The sequence below is a fragment of the Felis catus genome, chromosome E1 (assembly GCF_018350175.1).
Source record: "Felis catus isolate Fca126 chromosome E1, F.catus_Fca126_mat1.0, whole genome shotgun sequence".
Taxonomy (NCBI): Eukaryota; Metazoa; Chordata; class Mammalia; order Carnivora; family Felidae; genus Felis; species Felis catus.
Window position 1 is genome coordinate 54,745,522 of NC_058381.1, and position 13,989 is coordinate 54,759,510.

At 58.9% G+C, this 13,989-nt stretch overlaps 1 protein-coding gene across 3 annotated transcripts in view; it reads left to right on the forward strand.

Annotated features, from left to right (window-relative positions):
* Window positions 1–2,314: 2,314 nt before the first annotated feature.
* The window catches only part of TTYH2 (tweety family member 2), a 38,193-nt gene continuing 26,518 nt past the window's right edge, over window positions 2,315–13,989 (forward strand). Inside the window, exons 1-3 of one of the 3 annotated variants that reach the window (XM_019818193.2) lie at window positions 2,350–2,479; window positions 8,816–9,128; window positions 9,400–9,572. In XM_019818193.2, the coding sequence (XP_019673752.2) occupies window positions 9,123–9,128; window positions 9,400–9,572 (179 nt within the window). In that variant the 5' untranslated portion in view covers window positions 2,350–2,479; window positions 8,816–9,122. Of the gene's footprint in view, window positions 2,480–8,815; window positions 9,129–9,399; window positions 9,573–13,989 lie in introns of all 3 variants that reach the window. The other 2 variants (XM_003997129.5, XM_019818194.2) reach the window with 2 other exon arrangements.

The window sequence follows — 13,989 nt, forward strand, 5'->3', positions numbered from 1 at the left end:
AAATAAAGGTATTTATTATTTTTTTTTAATGTTTATTTTTGAGACAGAGACAGAGCATGAATGGGGGAGGGTCAGAGAGAGGGAGACACAGAATCTGAAGCAGGCTCCAGGCTCCGAACTGTCAGCACAGAGCCCGACGTGGGGCTCGAGCTCATGGACTGTGAGATCATGACCTGAGCTGAAGTCGGAGGCTCAACCGACTGAGCCACCCAGGTGCCCCTAAAGGTATTTATTTTAAAGTAAAGCTTATTGAGGTGTAATTTACAGCGAAATTCACTTTTTTAGTGTGCAAGTCTATGAATTTTGACAAACGTTTATAGTGGCATAACCATCACTGCGGTCCATATTTCCATCACCTGGAAACGTTCCCTCTTACCCACTCCCCCGCCCCGGTGGGGCAATCAGCCCTGATCTGTTCTCTGTCCCTGCAGTTCCCCAGTCTCTCCTTGCCACCCACCCCCCTCAGAGGACTCTGGGATTGTCCCCTTCCACACCCTTACACCGGATATTGGCTCAGAACCCTCCCCCAGGACACCCCAAGTTAACAAGTCCCCCCTTCCCAACACCAGACTCTTGAGAGCACTGATCACTGAGTAGGGTGAAGGCCACCTCTCCTCCCCTAGTAAACTCGAGACCCCATACAGAGAGGAACACGGGTGTTTCATCCATCACCATATCCGCTAGAACAGAGAAGGGGCTCAAAGTTTGTTAAATTCATGAAAACCCCTATGACAAAGGCATGGGTCCGCGGCCTCCTGTGGCCCCCTGGGCACCTCCTCTTTGGGCGTGCATAGATGAGATGGCCACAGCCAGGCTCCGGGACCGTCCCCTGACTACAGATCCGCATGCACTCTCTGGCCCCTGGCCCTTTGATAGGGGTCATGGTAGGGACATGGGTGGTCCAGCAACCTCTAGCAGCCACGCTTTCAGGGCACCCAGCTCCCCAGCCAGAAACTCAGGAGTCTCTCGAGTCCCCTTCTTCACCCCTGTCTCTGGCCCCCTTACGACCACCCACAAGACCGTGTCCCAGCCCGACCCGTCCTTAACTCCTCCACTCCCACTGAAACCCCGGTGGCCCTCCACCCTGACCTCATCCTTGCCTCAAGCCTCACCTCTCCTCCCCCGCCCCTGGCGTCCTGCGGTCACACCACACTGTTTGCAGTTCCAGAATCGGGCTTCTCACACCTGGGCCTCTGTGAGCGCTCAGCATTCTCAGGGCCAGGCGACCAGGAGAGGCTTCACTGGATCTCTGACTACCACCAACCCCTTCCGTGTCTGCTGACTCTGCTCCCCTTTGCTTTCCCCCACAGCCCCCTCTAAGACAGCGGTCTGCAGATTTCTGTGTGCGCTATTAGCAGCCACACCCTGGAGCGCAGTGCCCTTGGCCAAGAGTTTCCATCGGCCCTGTTCAGTGCCTGTGGTGCCTGGCACATAGTAGGTGCTCAGTAAATACATGCTGTTGACGGTCTTGTGTCCTCCCGCCCCCCCCCCAGATGTCCAGCCCTTCCCTCCCTCCTGGTCAGCTCGAGGACCCCTTCCTCCAGGACCTCCTCCCGCCTGCCCCAAAGAATCAAGCTGCTCTTCCCAGGCCCCAGTGTTTCCAAAGCCACATCAAGTCAGTTGTTTGGGCAGATGGCTGGGGGCTCCCAGGACAGAGCCACATCTCAGTCCGCGTGGTTTACGAAACAGAGGCTCCATAAATGATGGGGAGTGAATTTAGAACGAGTGACCCAGGGGCAGACTGTTGTTGCCCGAGGCCCCAGTCTGTCAGCTTACTTACTCTCCTCTGGAAGCCCTAGGAATGGCTGCCTCGACTCTCGGGCCGGGACGCACTGCTCGCAGTACTCCCTGACGCTCCACATCCTGGTTTGATAATAAGTGATGAGAACCCAGGGACCTGGAGACTGCTGTTAAGAAACAGGAGCCGGGCGCCCGGATGGCTCAGTCGGTTGAGCCTGGGACTCTTGATTTCAATTCAGGTCATGATTGTAGAGTGTGTGCTAGCAGCTTGGAGCCTGCTTGGGATTCTCTCTCTCCCCCTCTCTGTCTCCCCCCGCCCCCCTCCAAATAAATAAATTTTAAAAAACAACAGGAGTGCTTGGGTGATGTTTTCACTTCTCCTTCCACCTCTTTGGCCCTCGGGGCCAGGACACAATCCACAGAAGGAAAAGGCTGCTGACTGCAGGGCCGACCCCCTGCAGCCCGAGGGCGCGCCCAGGGCGAGGGTCGAGCCCGGGAGGAGCTAGGCGGGGCGGGGCCTGCGCTGGGGCGGGGCCGGGGCGGGGCCGGGGCGGGGCGTCCCGGGCTGGGTAGCGGCGGCCGCAGCAGGCGGGCGCACTCGGGTCGAGCCATGCTGGCCGCGCGCGTGGAGTACGTCGCGCCCTGGTGGGTGGCGTGGCTGCACAGCGTCCCGCACCTGGGCCTGCGCCTGCAGCCGGTGGACAGCACATTCAACCCCCGCGATGAGAGCTACCGGGAGGTGAGTTCGCGCCGCCGGGACCCGAGTCACGGCCGGCGACCCAAGCCCTCGCGGCACCCCTTCCCCCTCCTGGCCCGCCGCGCTCCATACGCCTCTCCGACCCGCCCCCACTCTCCCCCCGCAGCCTCGTCACCCCTTTCCCTTTCTCCCCCGGGACGCTTGGCCACGGCCTTCCCGTCTGGGAACCTCATGGGCCGGGGAAACTGGAAAGATGGGAGTTATGCCCGGGATGGGATACGGGGAGGAAGGGCGCGGCGGCTGCGCGCGGGGGAAGGGGCCGAGCGCGGCGGAGCGGGTATTTGTGGCGGTACCCGGGCAGCTCCTGAGCGAGCTCCGGGGATGCCAGAGGCGCCTCGGGCTTTTCCTCCGTCTGCGGTTCCAAGACGGGCGCTCTCTTTCCGGGTGTGTGTGGCCTGGGAGAAGTTTGGGCAGAAACTGGTCTCCCCGAGTTCGGCTCCGCAGCGCCCCTCCCTCCCCAGCCCTGCCTGCGGGGCGGGAGCCGCTGCCGACACCTCTGCCTGGGCCCCTCTTGGACGTCTGCAGGGCTGGGGGAGGCGGCTGAGTGGGCAGCTGGGGGTGATTTCCCCCCAAGGCCCTGGATTTCTGGGGTCTTGGCTTCGTGGCCGGCCACTCCCCTCATCCTCGCGTTCTGCCCTTTCTCCGCTCGGCCGGCCCTCCCCTCTGCCGTTTCTGTACTGCCCTAGGGGGAGGGGCTCCCCAGACCTCCAGGCCCTGGCGGAGCTGCACATTTCTCCCAGCCTTCTGGGTCTGGCCAAGGCCACCCCGGCCTCCCGTGGCCCAGCTGAGTCAATTCACTGTTGGGTCAAAGATTCCGGCTGAAAAGCCCAGGACGGGACCCGTCTTGGGACTTTGACCCCTGGTGGCCTTTGCCTGCAGAGTGTCAGGTTCTCAGGCGTGATCTGCCAGTGTGGGGCAGGTCGGGGCAGAGCGGGGCCTCTGCTGGGTCTAGAGAGGCTGAGCGGGAGGCTGAGCCTGGAGTCAGCTGTTCGCCTGTTCCCCCACCAGGCCTTTCTCCTGCAGGGCCCCGGGGATCCTGATCTGGCAGGGTGTGCAGTGCCCCCGTGGTGACGGGAGTCTAATAATAACCCCTAGTGTCCCTGTCGCCCTCAGGCCCCGGGCACATGGGGCCTGCCCTTCCAGAAAGAGGAGGCTATCAGGACCCCTTCCTGCTAAGACAGTTGGGCGGGTTAGCCAGGCTCCCTCCTAATATGTTTTTGCCCCTCCCTCTCCCGGAGCCCAGCCTGTGGAAGTCAGCCTTCCCTGAGAATGTGGCCGCCTGGGGATAGCTCCAGGGAATCTTCCGCTCCCAATGAATGCATGAAAAGAGGCGGATATGATTTCTGAGACAGCTGTGTTGTTGGGTGTGTGTGTGTGTGTGTGTGTGTGTGTGTGTGTGTGTGTGTGCGTGTTCGTGTTCGTTGCTGTGTCCCAAATCTTGCACCCAGATCCTGCACCCAGGGTCTCCAACCATAATTTTATTCTCTCCACGGGAAGAAATCTAAACTGGCTGGAACAAGAAGCCCTGGGGGCAGGGGTAGGGTACTCTCCCTCCCCCTCCCCCACTACGACCCCAGAGACAGCGCCTGTCCAGCCACCATCTGTGGCTGGCAGGGCCTGAACCTCCCCGACCCCACCGAGTCCCACGGACAGGTGGCCGCTGAGCCAGCGGGACCCACTCACAGCCCCCTGCCCCTCTCGTCCCAGGGTTTAGACCCTGGCACACCGAACTGGGCATCAAATGACTCCCAGTGATGAGCGGCCCTCCTGGCCCTTCTCCTGAGGGCACCGAGTGCGAGGTGGGTGTGAGGGGCCAGGATGGGAAGTGTGGCTTGGGGTGTTATTTTAGGTGGCTCATACTTGGCTGAGTTCCTCAGTTGTCTGACCATGGGTCTCTCCTGGAAGGAAGTCCCTTTCCTCCCAAGTGCCAGGTCAGTTACCACGGATCGGGCACCTTCTGCTGTCAGTCATCTGAGTGCTCCACAAACTAGATCGGGGCCAGGGCTGTGCTGGGCTTGGGGTCACGTGATTGCCAAGGCCGCCAGGGCTTCTGGGCGTCAGGCTACCGCAGCTGAGTAGGTGGGGCTGGGGCTCTGCCATCCAGCTGTCTGGGTTGGAATCCCAGTTTTATCACTTACCGTGTGTCATAGCAGGTGTCTGTCCATCTCTGAGCCTCCCTTCCCTCATCTGCAAGTACCAAATGAGACGTTGCATGAGACGCACTTAGTACATAGAGGGACGTAGTGGGACCCACTGATACAAATCATTAGACGGGCTGGGGGCTCAGTAACGTGTCCAAGGGCAATACTCCTCTCGGGCGACAGAGCACTGCATCCGGCTGTGTCTCTTTTCCAGAACAAGCTACTTGGGCTCCTTCCTTCAGCTGTGCCTTCACCACCCCACCCCCACCCCCCAGTGCAGGGAGACCAGATGAATTGTCTTAGTAAAGTTCCAGATGCCGTGCAAATGTTCGCGGTGGCCACGGTCAACGTGCAAGAGCCACACGTGTGCTTCCTGTTCCACCTTTCCTTTCCCTGCTTCTGTAGACCGTGTGTCCTTTCCAGATGTGCATGGTGAGGTGGAGGAGAGGTTTTCAACTTTTTGCGTTTAGACGGAGAGGTTTGCAACGTTTTGCATTTAGACGTGGATTTCCACATGTTAATTTTGGATGGTGCTTCAGTTCCTAGGCTCCCCAGAGAGTCCCAAGTGTGTGACCTCAGGCCAGGGGTGGGGACAGCGTGGGGGCCGGACCCAGAACTACAGGGCTCCCCCCACCCCCTTCCTTGGGGGCAGCTCTCAGGAGGAAAGGCCCGGCTGGGAGCCCGGGGAGCCAAAGTTGGAATGAGGAAGCCCCATTCATTCAGTCTGAACACTGAGTCATGGTCATGGGACGATCACGCTGCGCCCCCCTCCCCTGCTGGTGGTGGGGGGGCTTAACCCTTCCCTCCAGTGCTGCAGCTCCCCTCCCTCTGGCCTCACCCTCCGCCCCCGGGGCTCGCTCACTTTCTAGCTGTCTCCTGACCTCTTGGGGTGAGGGGGACCCAGGCTGTCGCCCCTTCCCCTGCCTAGTGCAGAAGCCCCTCGTGGTCCACGTTCCCAGAGTACAGATCAGTCAGTGCCGCCCCAGCTTGGGTCCTGGGTTCGTGCTCTGGGTTTCTCATTACAGAGTGACAAACCAGAACTAATTGAAGTCACTTTGATGGGGGGAGAGGCGGGAGCCCCGAGCCCTGATGTGGAGCTGCTGTGGGCTGGTGTTGGGCAGAGTGGGGAGGTGGGAGCTGCCAGGCACTGTGGAGGTGGGACTGATGTGGGAAACTACTTTCCAGGCTCTGTGAGAGCAGGGGACTTGTGAGCAGAGCTCCCAGGTCCCTTTGGAAGGGAGGTTTGCTCTCCCCCACCCCCACTGCCACCGCACATAGGGACTTGCAGTGTTAATTAGGGGCAGGAACGTAATTGTCTATCCCAGGGTGGCAGGTGACACCCAGGTGGCTGTGGGGTTCTGCTGGTTAGGCTTCCGCTCCTTCCTCCCTCCAGCTCCTCCTTCCTCCTCTTCTCCCTTCCCCAACTTCCTCCTTTCCTTCCCTGCCCTCCCCGCCGTCGCACCCTATCCCCCCAGCACCCAGAGAGACGTCTGGAGGTGAACTGCTAACCAAAGGGCCCCCCTGCATTTGGGTTTCCCAGGGCTGGCCTCTCCCAGGCTGGGCTGCATCACCGGGAACCCACCTGAGGCAGCTGCCCAGCTTGGGAGGCCCTGGCCCCGGAACTGGGCTCACAGGGGGCAGGGGGCTCTGAGAGCGTGACCTAGGGGAGCCAGCACACAGACTAAGGGCAGCAGCTGGCTGTGGTTTGCAGAGACTGAAATGGCACCAGCCCATGTCTAGACTACCGCTTAGAGGTCCTCCCTTGCTGGGTGGGGACGCATGGCAGAGTGGTGGCTTTGCCTGTGTAGGGAGAGGTTGGGAAGGGGGCCGGCCAGGAGGCCAGCTAGAAGTCACGGGTAGCTGGGAGGAGGTCTGGATGTGAACCGCTCTCTGAGGTACACAAAAGGTCTGTCGGGGTTTAGGTTGCTTTTTTTTTTTTTTCCCCCGTTAGGAACACCTTAAAGGAAAGTGCACACTCTTAAGTGTGCACCTCAATACGTGTGTGTGATACCATCCTGAGAGAGTATTCGCACCTCCCCAGGGCTCCCTCACACTCCTTCCCAGTCCATACCCTCCTAAAGGGAATTACTGTTCCCACCTATCACTATAGATAGGTACGCTTCTCTAGGGCGCCTGGGTGGCTCAGTTGGTTGAGCATCTGACTCCTGATTCCGGCTCAGGTCATGACCCCAGGGTCGCGGGATCGAGCCCCATGCTGAGTGTGGAGCCTGCTTGAGATTCTCCCTCTCCTTCTCCCAGCCCCCGCCCTTCCCTCTCTCTCCCTCTGCCCTTTCCCCGCTTGCGCACACACAGGCACATGCACTTTTTCTCTCTCTAAAAAAATAATAATAATAAAAACATAGGTGGGTTTCTTCGACGTTGAACTTTATGTCTGCCGTTTTGCCTGGCCTGTCTCCCCCACCGCTGTGCCCGTGAGGTTACCGTCCGGCCGTGTGTGTAGCTGCAGCTTTCTTCCCATGGCTGCGTACTATTCCCGTGTATGACTATAGCACGTCGCACATGTATCTGTTTTCTTGTTGGTGGACGTTTGCATTGTTTCCGCCCTTGGGCTGTTACCACTGCGGTGAACGTTCCTGTCCGTATCCTGTGGGGACACAAGCCCTCCTTTCTGTAAAGTAAATATCCTAGAGGGGAATTGCTGGGTTGTGGGCGTATACTTGTTGTGCAGTGGTTTGCAAATTGGTCAGGGGATCCCTGGGTTTTAGCAGAGGGGCCTCGGGGGCCTGCGAGAGGGTGGCCAGGACAAAGTGTGGCTTTTCGGCGCACTCCTCGGTGAGAGGAGGCCCTGAATAGCGGGCCTCCGCTAAGCAAGCGCGTCTGAAGCAAACGTTAAGCTGCTGGAAGAGGTTTGAGAAAAGTCTGTCGGCGCTCATCAGTGCTCCCAGACTTGAGCGGGATACCGATCTCCTGGGACCATCCCTAGATGCCGTTCTGACTCACTAGGGTCCAGAATGAGGCTTGAGACCCTGCATTTCTAACAAGATTCTGCATTCTAAGAGAGGTCCATGTTGAGCGGGTCAGTGAACTTCACTTTGAGTAGTGAGCCCCTAACATCCAGTCTTCCTTGGCCCCCTTCACGTTGGCCCGGGGCTGCAGGACCCTCCAGTGAGGACGAATGGGCTGGGGGGCAGGAAGGGGGCCGCTCCTTTCTACTGTCTCACCTGGGTGGGGGCCTCCTGGATCAGTCACGGGACAGGCGGTGCCCGGCCACACCTTGAGGACTGCAGGGACCCTTCTGCAGGGGTGATGTGTTCAGACCCACTGGGCCTTCCCAGCTGCCTGCAGGTGGGCTTACCGTCCACGCTGCTGAGGGAGGGAGGCGAGCGGAAAGGCGAGTTCCTGCAACAGCAGTGATGTATTTTTCCCAGGTGGAGGTGAAACCACACTACGCCCTCCACCATCCCCATTCCCAAAAGAGCCATTGCCCCTGCCCGCTTCTGGACCGTCCCCACCACGCTGGCCGTTTGTCCCTAGGCTCAGAAGCCTGCAGGTGCAGGCGACGGGCAGAGCAGGTAGAGTCAGGGTCCCCGAGACCTCGCAGGGCCAAGCAGCCAAGCAGAGAAAGACAGGGCGGACCCAGCAGGTGCCTCACTTCTCTGAGCCCCCGCTCCCCTCCCCCCTCGCCCCGCCGAAAATGGCCCCCAGCCTGAGGACAGCAGAGCGCAGCCTCTGTGTTTCAGGGTTGTCTCCTATGGGTACATGGCCCTGCTCAAGTCTGGTCTCCCGCCTTAGACCAGGAGGTCCTGGGCTCCCAGCCCAACAGTCCCAGCCCGGACTAGAGGGCAGGGGGCTCCAGACCAGGAACCCACCCCCCCCCCGCCCCCGGGGGCACATGGGGAGCAGGGTGAGGCTGTCAGCTCAGGAGCCTGACTTACAGCCAGGTCCGGCCCTGGCTGGCGGCCACCAATCCTGGGGCCATCTGGTGTCCATCTGGCTGAAGCAAGAGACTGGAGGGCAAGGAGGGGAGTGCCTCCGGGCCGCCTGACAGACGGCAGCTCTTTTTGCAGGACCCCGAGGAGTGCGGCTGGCCTGAGACGGGCTTCAGAATCTTGGGCTTTGCTGCTGCCCTTGGCCCCAGGCGGACGTCCCTCCCTTTACGGATTTAGTGAAAGGGACCCCCCGGGTGCATGTTCTGACCTCTCCCCTCCCCCTCCAGCACAGGACTGGCTTCTGGTTTCTCTGGAGGGACCCCAGCATCTAGAACAAGGCTCAGAGGAAGCAGATGTACCAGGCATCCCTTCCTGGCCCTGGCCCAGGTTCCACTTGGCTTCTGAGACATCCTGCCCAAGCCCTGTGTCCTCCAGGAGACCACGGCCCTCGGACCCCCGGGGATTTTCCCCTCCTTGTCTGTCCCCCAGCCACGCAGCTCAGCACCCGCAGCCCCCACTGCCAGCGGGCGGTTCCTGCCTCGTCTCTTGGACGTCTCAGGGCTGCTCATCAGGCAGGGCCTGGTCCCTATCTCCATGCAGGTGCATAAGCCACCAACCTGAGCCCAGCTCCTTCTCCCTCACATCCGCCCCCGCACCCCCCGCCCAGCCCCGGTGCCAGGCCCCGTGTGGACAGGGCGAGAACCTCAACTGTGGGAGGAGGGAGGAAGGGCAGAGGAGGGGATGGGTGACCAACCACGTGCGGTCACGGCTCCTACACTCACAGCCCGAGTGGGAGCTCAGGGCCCCGGGGCAGGGCGCCTTCCGGATCTGCCCTGGGACCAAGTGCTGACCCCAGGCATCTCCCCTATAGTCACTGATGTTCCTGGGGCTGGTGGCCGCCGTCTGCCTGGGCCTGAACCTCATCTTCCTCGCGGCGTACGTGGTCTGTGCATGCTGCTGCAGGCGGGACGAGGCCATACAGACCAAGCGGCGCAACTCCTGCTGTGTCACCTGGACGGCGGTGGTGGCCGGCCTCGTCTGCTGGTGAGTGTCCCTGTGTGCACTGGGTGCCGCCTTGCAGACCATGTGCCCTCTCCCTCCGCCACCAGCCCCTCACCAAACCCCAAGGGGTTCGTCCGTTGTCTGGCCACATCCTCCTGACCGAGTTCCGGGTACCTTGATGGCAGAGCCCTTCACAGGGTGAAGGCGTTTCTTGCGAAGCAGAGGGAATTGGATTCGTGGGGTGGTGATGGGGGTCTCCCTAGTGCACCTCTGTCCTGGTGTAGTCCTGTGCGTCCTGGCCGGGCATGTGCCTGCCCCCATCGGCAGCTCCTGGAGCAGTTTGCCAGACGGCATTCCTGGACGGAGGGGGTGTCTGCTGTTTGCATCCCGGTACCCTCCCGGCTGGTCTGCGAGGTCAGAGAAAATTTGGCTGCAGTCTCCATCAATTCCATCTTCTCAAGAGATCAATAGCTCTTAGTGCCTTCAGACGGCGCATGAGGGTTTCTAACTCCGTGCCAGAGCCCGCGCCCCCCGGGCCGTGTCCACACACACCCTGGGTCTGTTTTCGGGAGTTGCTTGTATGTTTCTTGTTTTCGTATCTGCAGAGGTTTTTCCAAAAGCCTCGGATCCACCCTGAGACGCTCCTGGGGGTGGTCACCCTCGAGGCGTAGAGACCCTCATTGCCAAGTGTCCATTGTATCCAAGAACCCACAGTGGGACTTAGCTCTCTGCCTCAGCGGCAGGACGAGAGGCGGGCGGGACGCAGTGATCCTGGGCCGTTAGCCTCACTTCTCTACTGTGGTCTCTTCTCCATTAGAACATGGTCACGTCCCGTCCCGCCTGCAGTGTAAGGGTCCTCTAAGCCAAGGAAGGAAGGAACTGGAAGCAGGGTAGCAATGATGCCAACGTACTGAGCACTAGGGCTGGTAGGGGGGCTGGGGGGGAGAACAGGGAACGTGCAGCCGGGTCCTAAATCATAAACTGCCTGAGTCAGGAGTTCAAAGACGAGTCTGACGCCCAGCAGAGAGGAGCTCCCACAAAGTAACCAGAATAAAGGCCGCCTGCTGGAGGGGGGCAGGGGGCAGGAGACAGTGAAGGAAACTGTAGTGCTTACCACACAGCGAGTCCTCTCTGTGGGAACTCAGAGTAAAAAAAAAAACAAAAAAACCTCTACAAATGACAGAAGAATACTTTGGAACAGTGAGAATGACTTTACGAGGGTCAATCCCAATAAGCAATAATTACCAGCTGTTGAAGGAAAACTCAGAACAGAAATGTGACGTGACTCATCCTTCCAAATTCTACATGCTATTTGCACCAGGCAAGAGCTAGCCGGCGGTGAGCACAGGCGCTAATTCTGCCTTCTGTGGCTCCTGGTCCACTGGGAGAGGCAGAGAATTACACACTTCTTTACAATTACAAACTAAATTACAAACTGAGAAGTAAGTTCGGAGGAAAGGAGCAAGTGTCAAGTTGGATGGCCGACTCGAGTCGGGCATTACTGGGTGATGGACGCCAAGATCCATAGGGTGACCAGGCAAAAGTGGGGGGCAAGGTAGGAGGAGGTACTTGCAGCCAGAAGGAAGAGGAGTGTGTGCAAAGGCCCTGTGGCAAGAGGGAGCACAGGACATTTAAGGAACTGGAAGAAGCCAGTGAGGCTAGAGCAGAGAGAGCAGATGAGGAGGCTGGGGTGGGGGTGCTACGGGGATCTTGGGAAACAGCAGTAAGTAGAGTGGCTGACAGTCACCTTCACTGGGGTTGTGCTCAGATTGGAAGGAACGGAGGGGTAGAGTCAGGGGGGCGGTGGGGAGTAGAAAAAGCGGGAGTAGCGGGGTACAAGGTGAGGCTGGGGGGGTTGGGGGGGAGATGTGTTGAGCTCTGACAGGATCCTGGAGAAGAGAGGAGATTCAATCCATAGAAGAAAGTACCAGCAGCAGGTTCCTGAAACGTCAAAAGGGGTATGAGGAGAGCTCCTTGTGTTTGGGAGACAGTAATTTTATAGCTGGGAAAGATAGGCAGGGCCATCATCGCATTTATTCTGTCTCTTTCCTCGAGCAGAATGGTCCACATGGCCCAGGCAGGACCCATGACACCCGGCGGGAGCTGGGAGGCCCCCGTTAAACAGCCAGGGCCATTTCTGGTCTTGAAGACCAGGTGCCCTCCTGGGCCAGCTCCAATAAATCCGGACTAGGAGAAGGCGGAGAAGTAGAATACCTCCAGTCCCCAGAACAGAGCAAGAGATGGAAAGGTGTTGGCTTCAGGCCAAATCCCCAGAAAACACTAGATCATGACGCAGGTGACTAAAGGAGAAAGTTAGAAACGCAAGGGGCAAACAAAAGGTATTTTTCCGAGCATAATAAAAATTTAAAAAAAAAATTTTTTTAATGTTTATTTTTTTTTTGAGAGAGATACAGACAGAGCCCAAGGGGAGGGGCAGAGAGAGAGGGAGACACAGAATCGGCCATCAGCCTAGAGCCCGATGCGGGGGCTCGAACTTACGAACCGTGAGATCATGACCTGAGCCGAAGTCGGATGCTGAACCGACTGAGCCCCCCAGGCGCCCCTAAGTGCAGTGAACTGGAATGAAAGCTGGTTGAACATGCGGTTGAATGAACGGAACACACAGCGGGACAGCAAACCGTGGCCAGCGTGTGTGTGTGTGTGTGTGTGTGTGTGTGTGTGTGTGGTGTGACACAGAGGAAGCGGTAGGGACTTCACTGTCAAATAAATGCACGTGCTCACAGCACACTGACACGGTGGGCGCAGGGTGGGCACCCCTTACCTGCACTTCTAACAGGCGCTCCAGGTGATTCTGCCCTGTGGTCCACGAGCCACTTTCCGAGAAACACTGAGCTCGTGGCTGAGCCCACCCTGGGAGGAGGTTTCTGTGAAGTCTCCCTAGATCCTTCCTCTTTTTTTTTTTTTTTTTTTTTTTTTAAATTGTTTCAACGTTTATTTATTTTTGGGACAGAGAGAGACAGAGCATGAACGGGGGAGGGGCAGAGAGAGAGGGAGACACAGAATCGGAAACAGGCTCCAGGCTCTGAGCCATCAGCCCAGAGCCTGACATGGGGCTCGAACTCATGGACCGCGAGATCATGACCTGGCTGAAGTCGGACGCTTAACCGACTGCGCCACCCAGGCGCCCCAGATCCTTCCTCTTTAAGGAGAAAAGAAAACACGTAAGTGCGTGCCCATGTGCATTCATCTCCCGCCCCCCCCCCCCCGAGGTAGTGTTTGTTCTGGGTGAGATCTCGGAGGCTGCACAGTGAACCCCCCTTGGCTCAGGTCGGACGAAGTCCGGCGCATGACGTAGGCGAGATTTGAGATGATGTGTCCCGGCTGGAATGTTGGATCAAAACGAACTAGATGCGGTTTCACAAGGACAGATTGAAAGTTCTGCTTTTGCTTAAAACAAAATAAAAATCAGCGGCGCTACAGGCAGGAGGGGAGAGCAGGCTTGATCCGGTGGGGGGGTCGTAGGCCGCGGGGTCGGCGGTGGGGAGAGGGGGGCTGCCGGGGCTTAGCCCCCCGGGTGCTCGGAACCGAGCGGACACCTGGCCGTGGGTGCCTCACCCACAGGCCGTGGCTAGGAGCGCCGGTGACCGGTTGGAGGGGTTGAACCTGGTGGACAGTGATGATGTGGACCGGGGTCTGGAGGGCACGTGTCTGACCTGGAGAGCAGGAGGGAAGAGGTGACACGACACGGAGCCACATTCTGATGCCCGAGGGGCGTCTTGCAGAATTGGAGGCTTTTTCCGGGCCGCCCCCCAGGACAGTCGAGAACCAGCGGGTGTGCGGTGTGAGGATGTGGGCTGCAGCTCCATGTCAGAAGGAACTTTCTACCAGCTGGAAGGTTTCAGTATGGCAGGCGGCCCCATGGGTGCTGTGGGGAAGCAAGGGGAAAGGGTAGAGGATGGTGGGAGGGAGGCCCAGCTCCTGGAGGTTTCAGGAGAGACCTCAGGGGTCCCCCGAGCCTCCCTATGACAGTCACCTGGGGAGCAGCAGAATCCCTACGGCCAGGCCAGCAACCTTCCCCGCTTTGGAGCTGCTGGATTGAAGACAGCAGTAGTATTCTCTGCCTAAAGGAAATGTACTGTAGAGCTGGTCAGCCAGGCCAGGGACAAGGTGGCCGTGAACCTTCACCCCCATCTCCCTCACCTGCCGGAACTCCCTCCCCTCCCTCCCTGGGGAGGAAAGAGCTCCTTACTCAAAAGGGAGCGGCTGTTCACAGCAGCTGTGTTCGTAATCGCCAAAACTTGGATGCACCCAAGGTACCCTCGCGTAGGTGGACGGGTAAATCCAGACACTGGACTGTCACTCAGCACTAAAAAGAAATGAGCTATCAAGCCATGAAAAAACGTGGAGAAACCTTAAATGCATAGCACTGCGTGAGAGGAGCCAGTCTGAAGCGGATGCAGACTGTTTGATTCCAACCATATGACATTCCGGGAAAGGC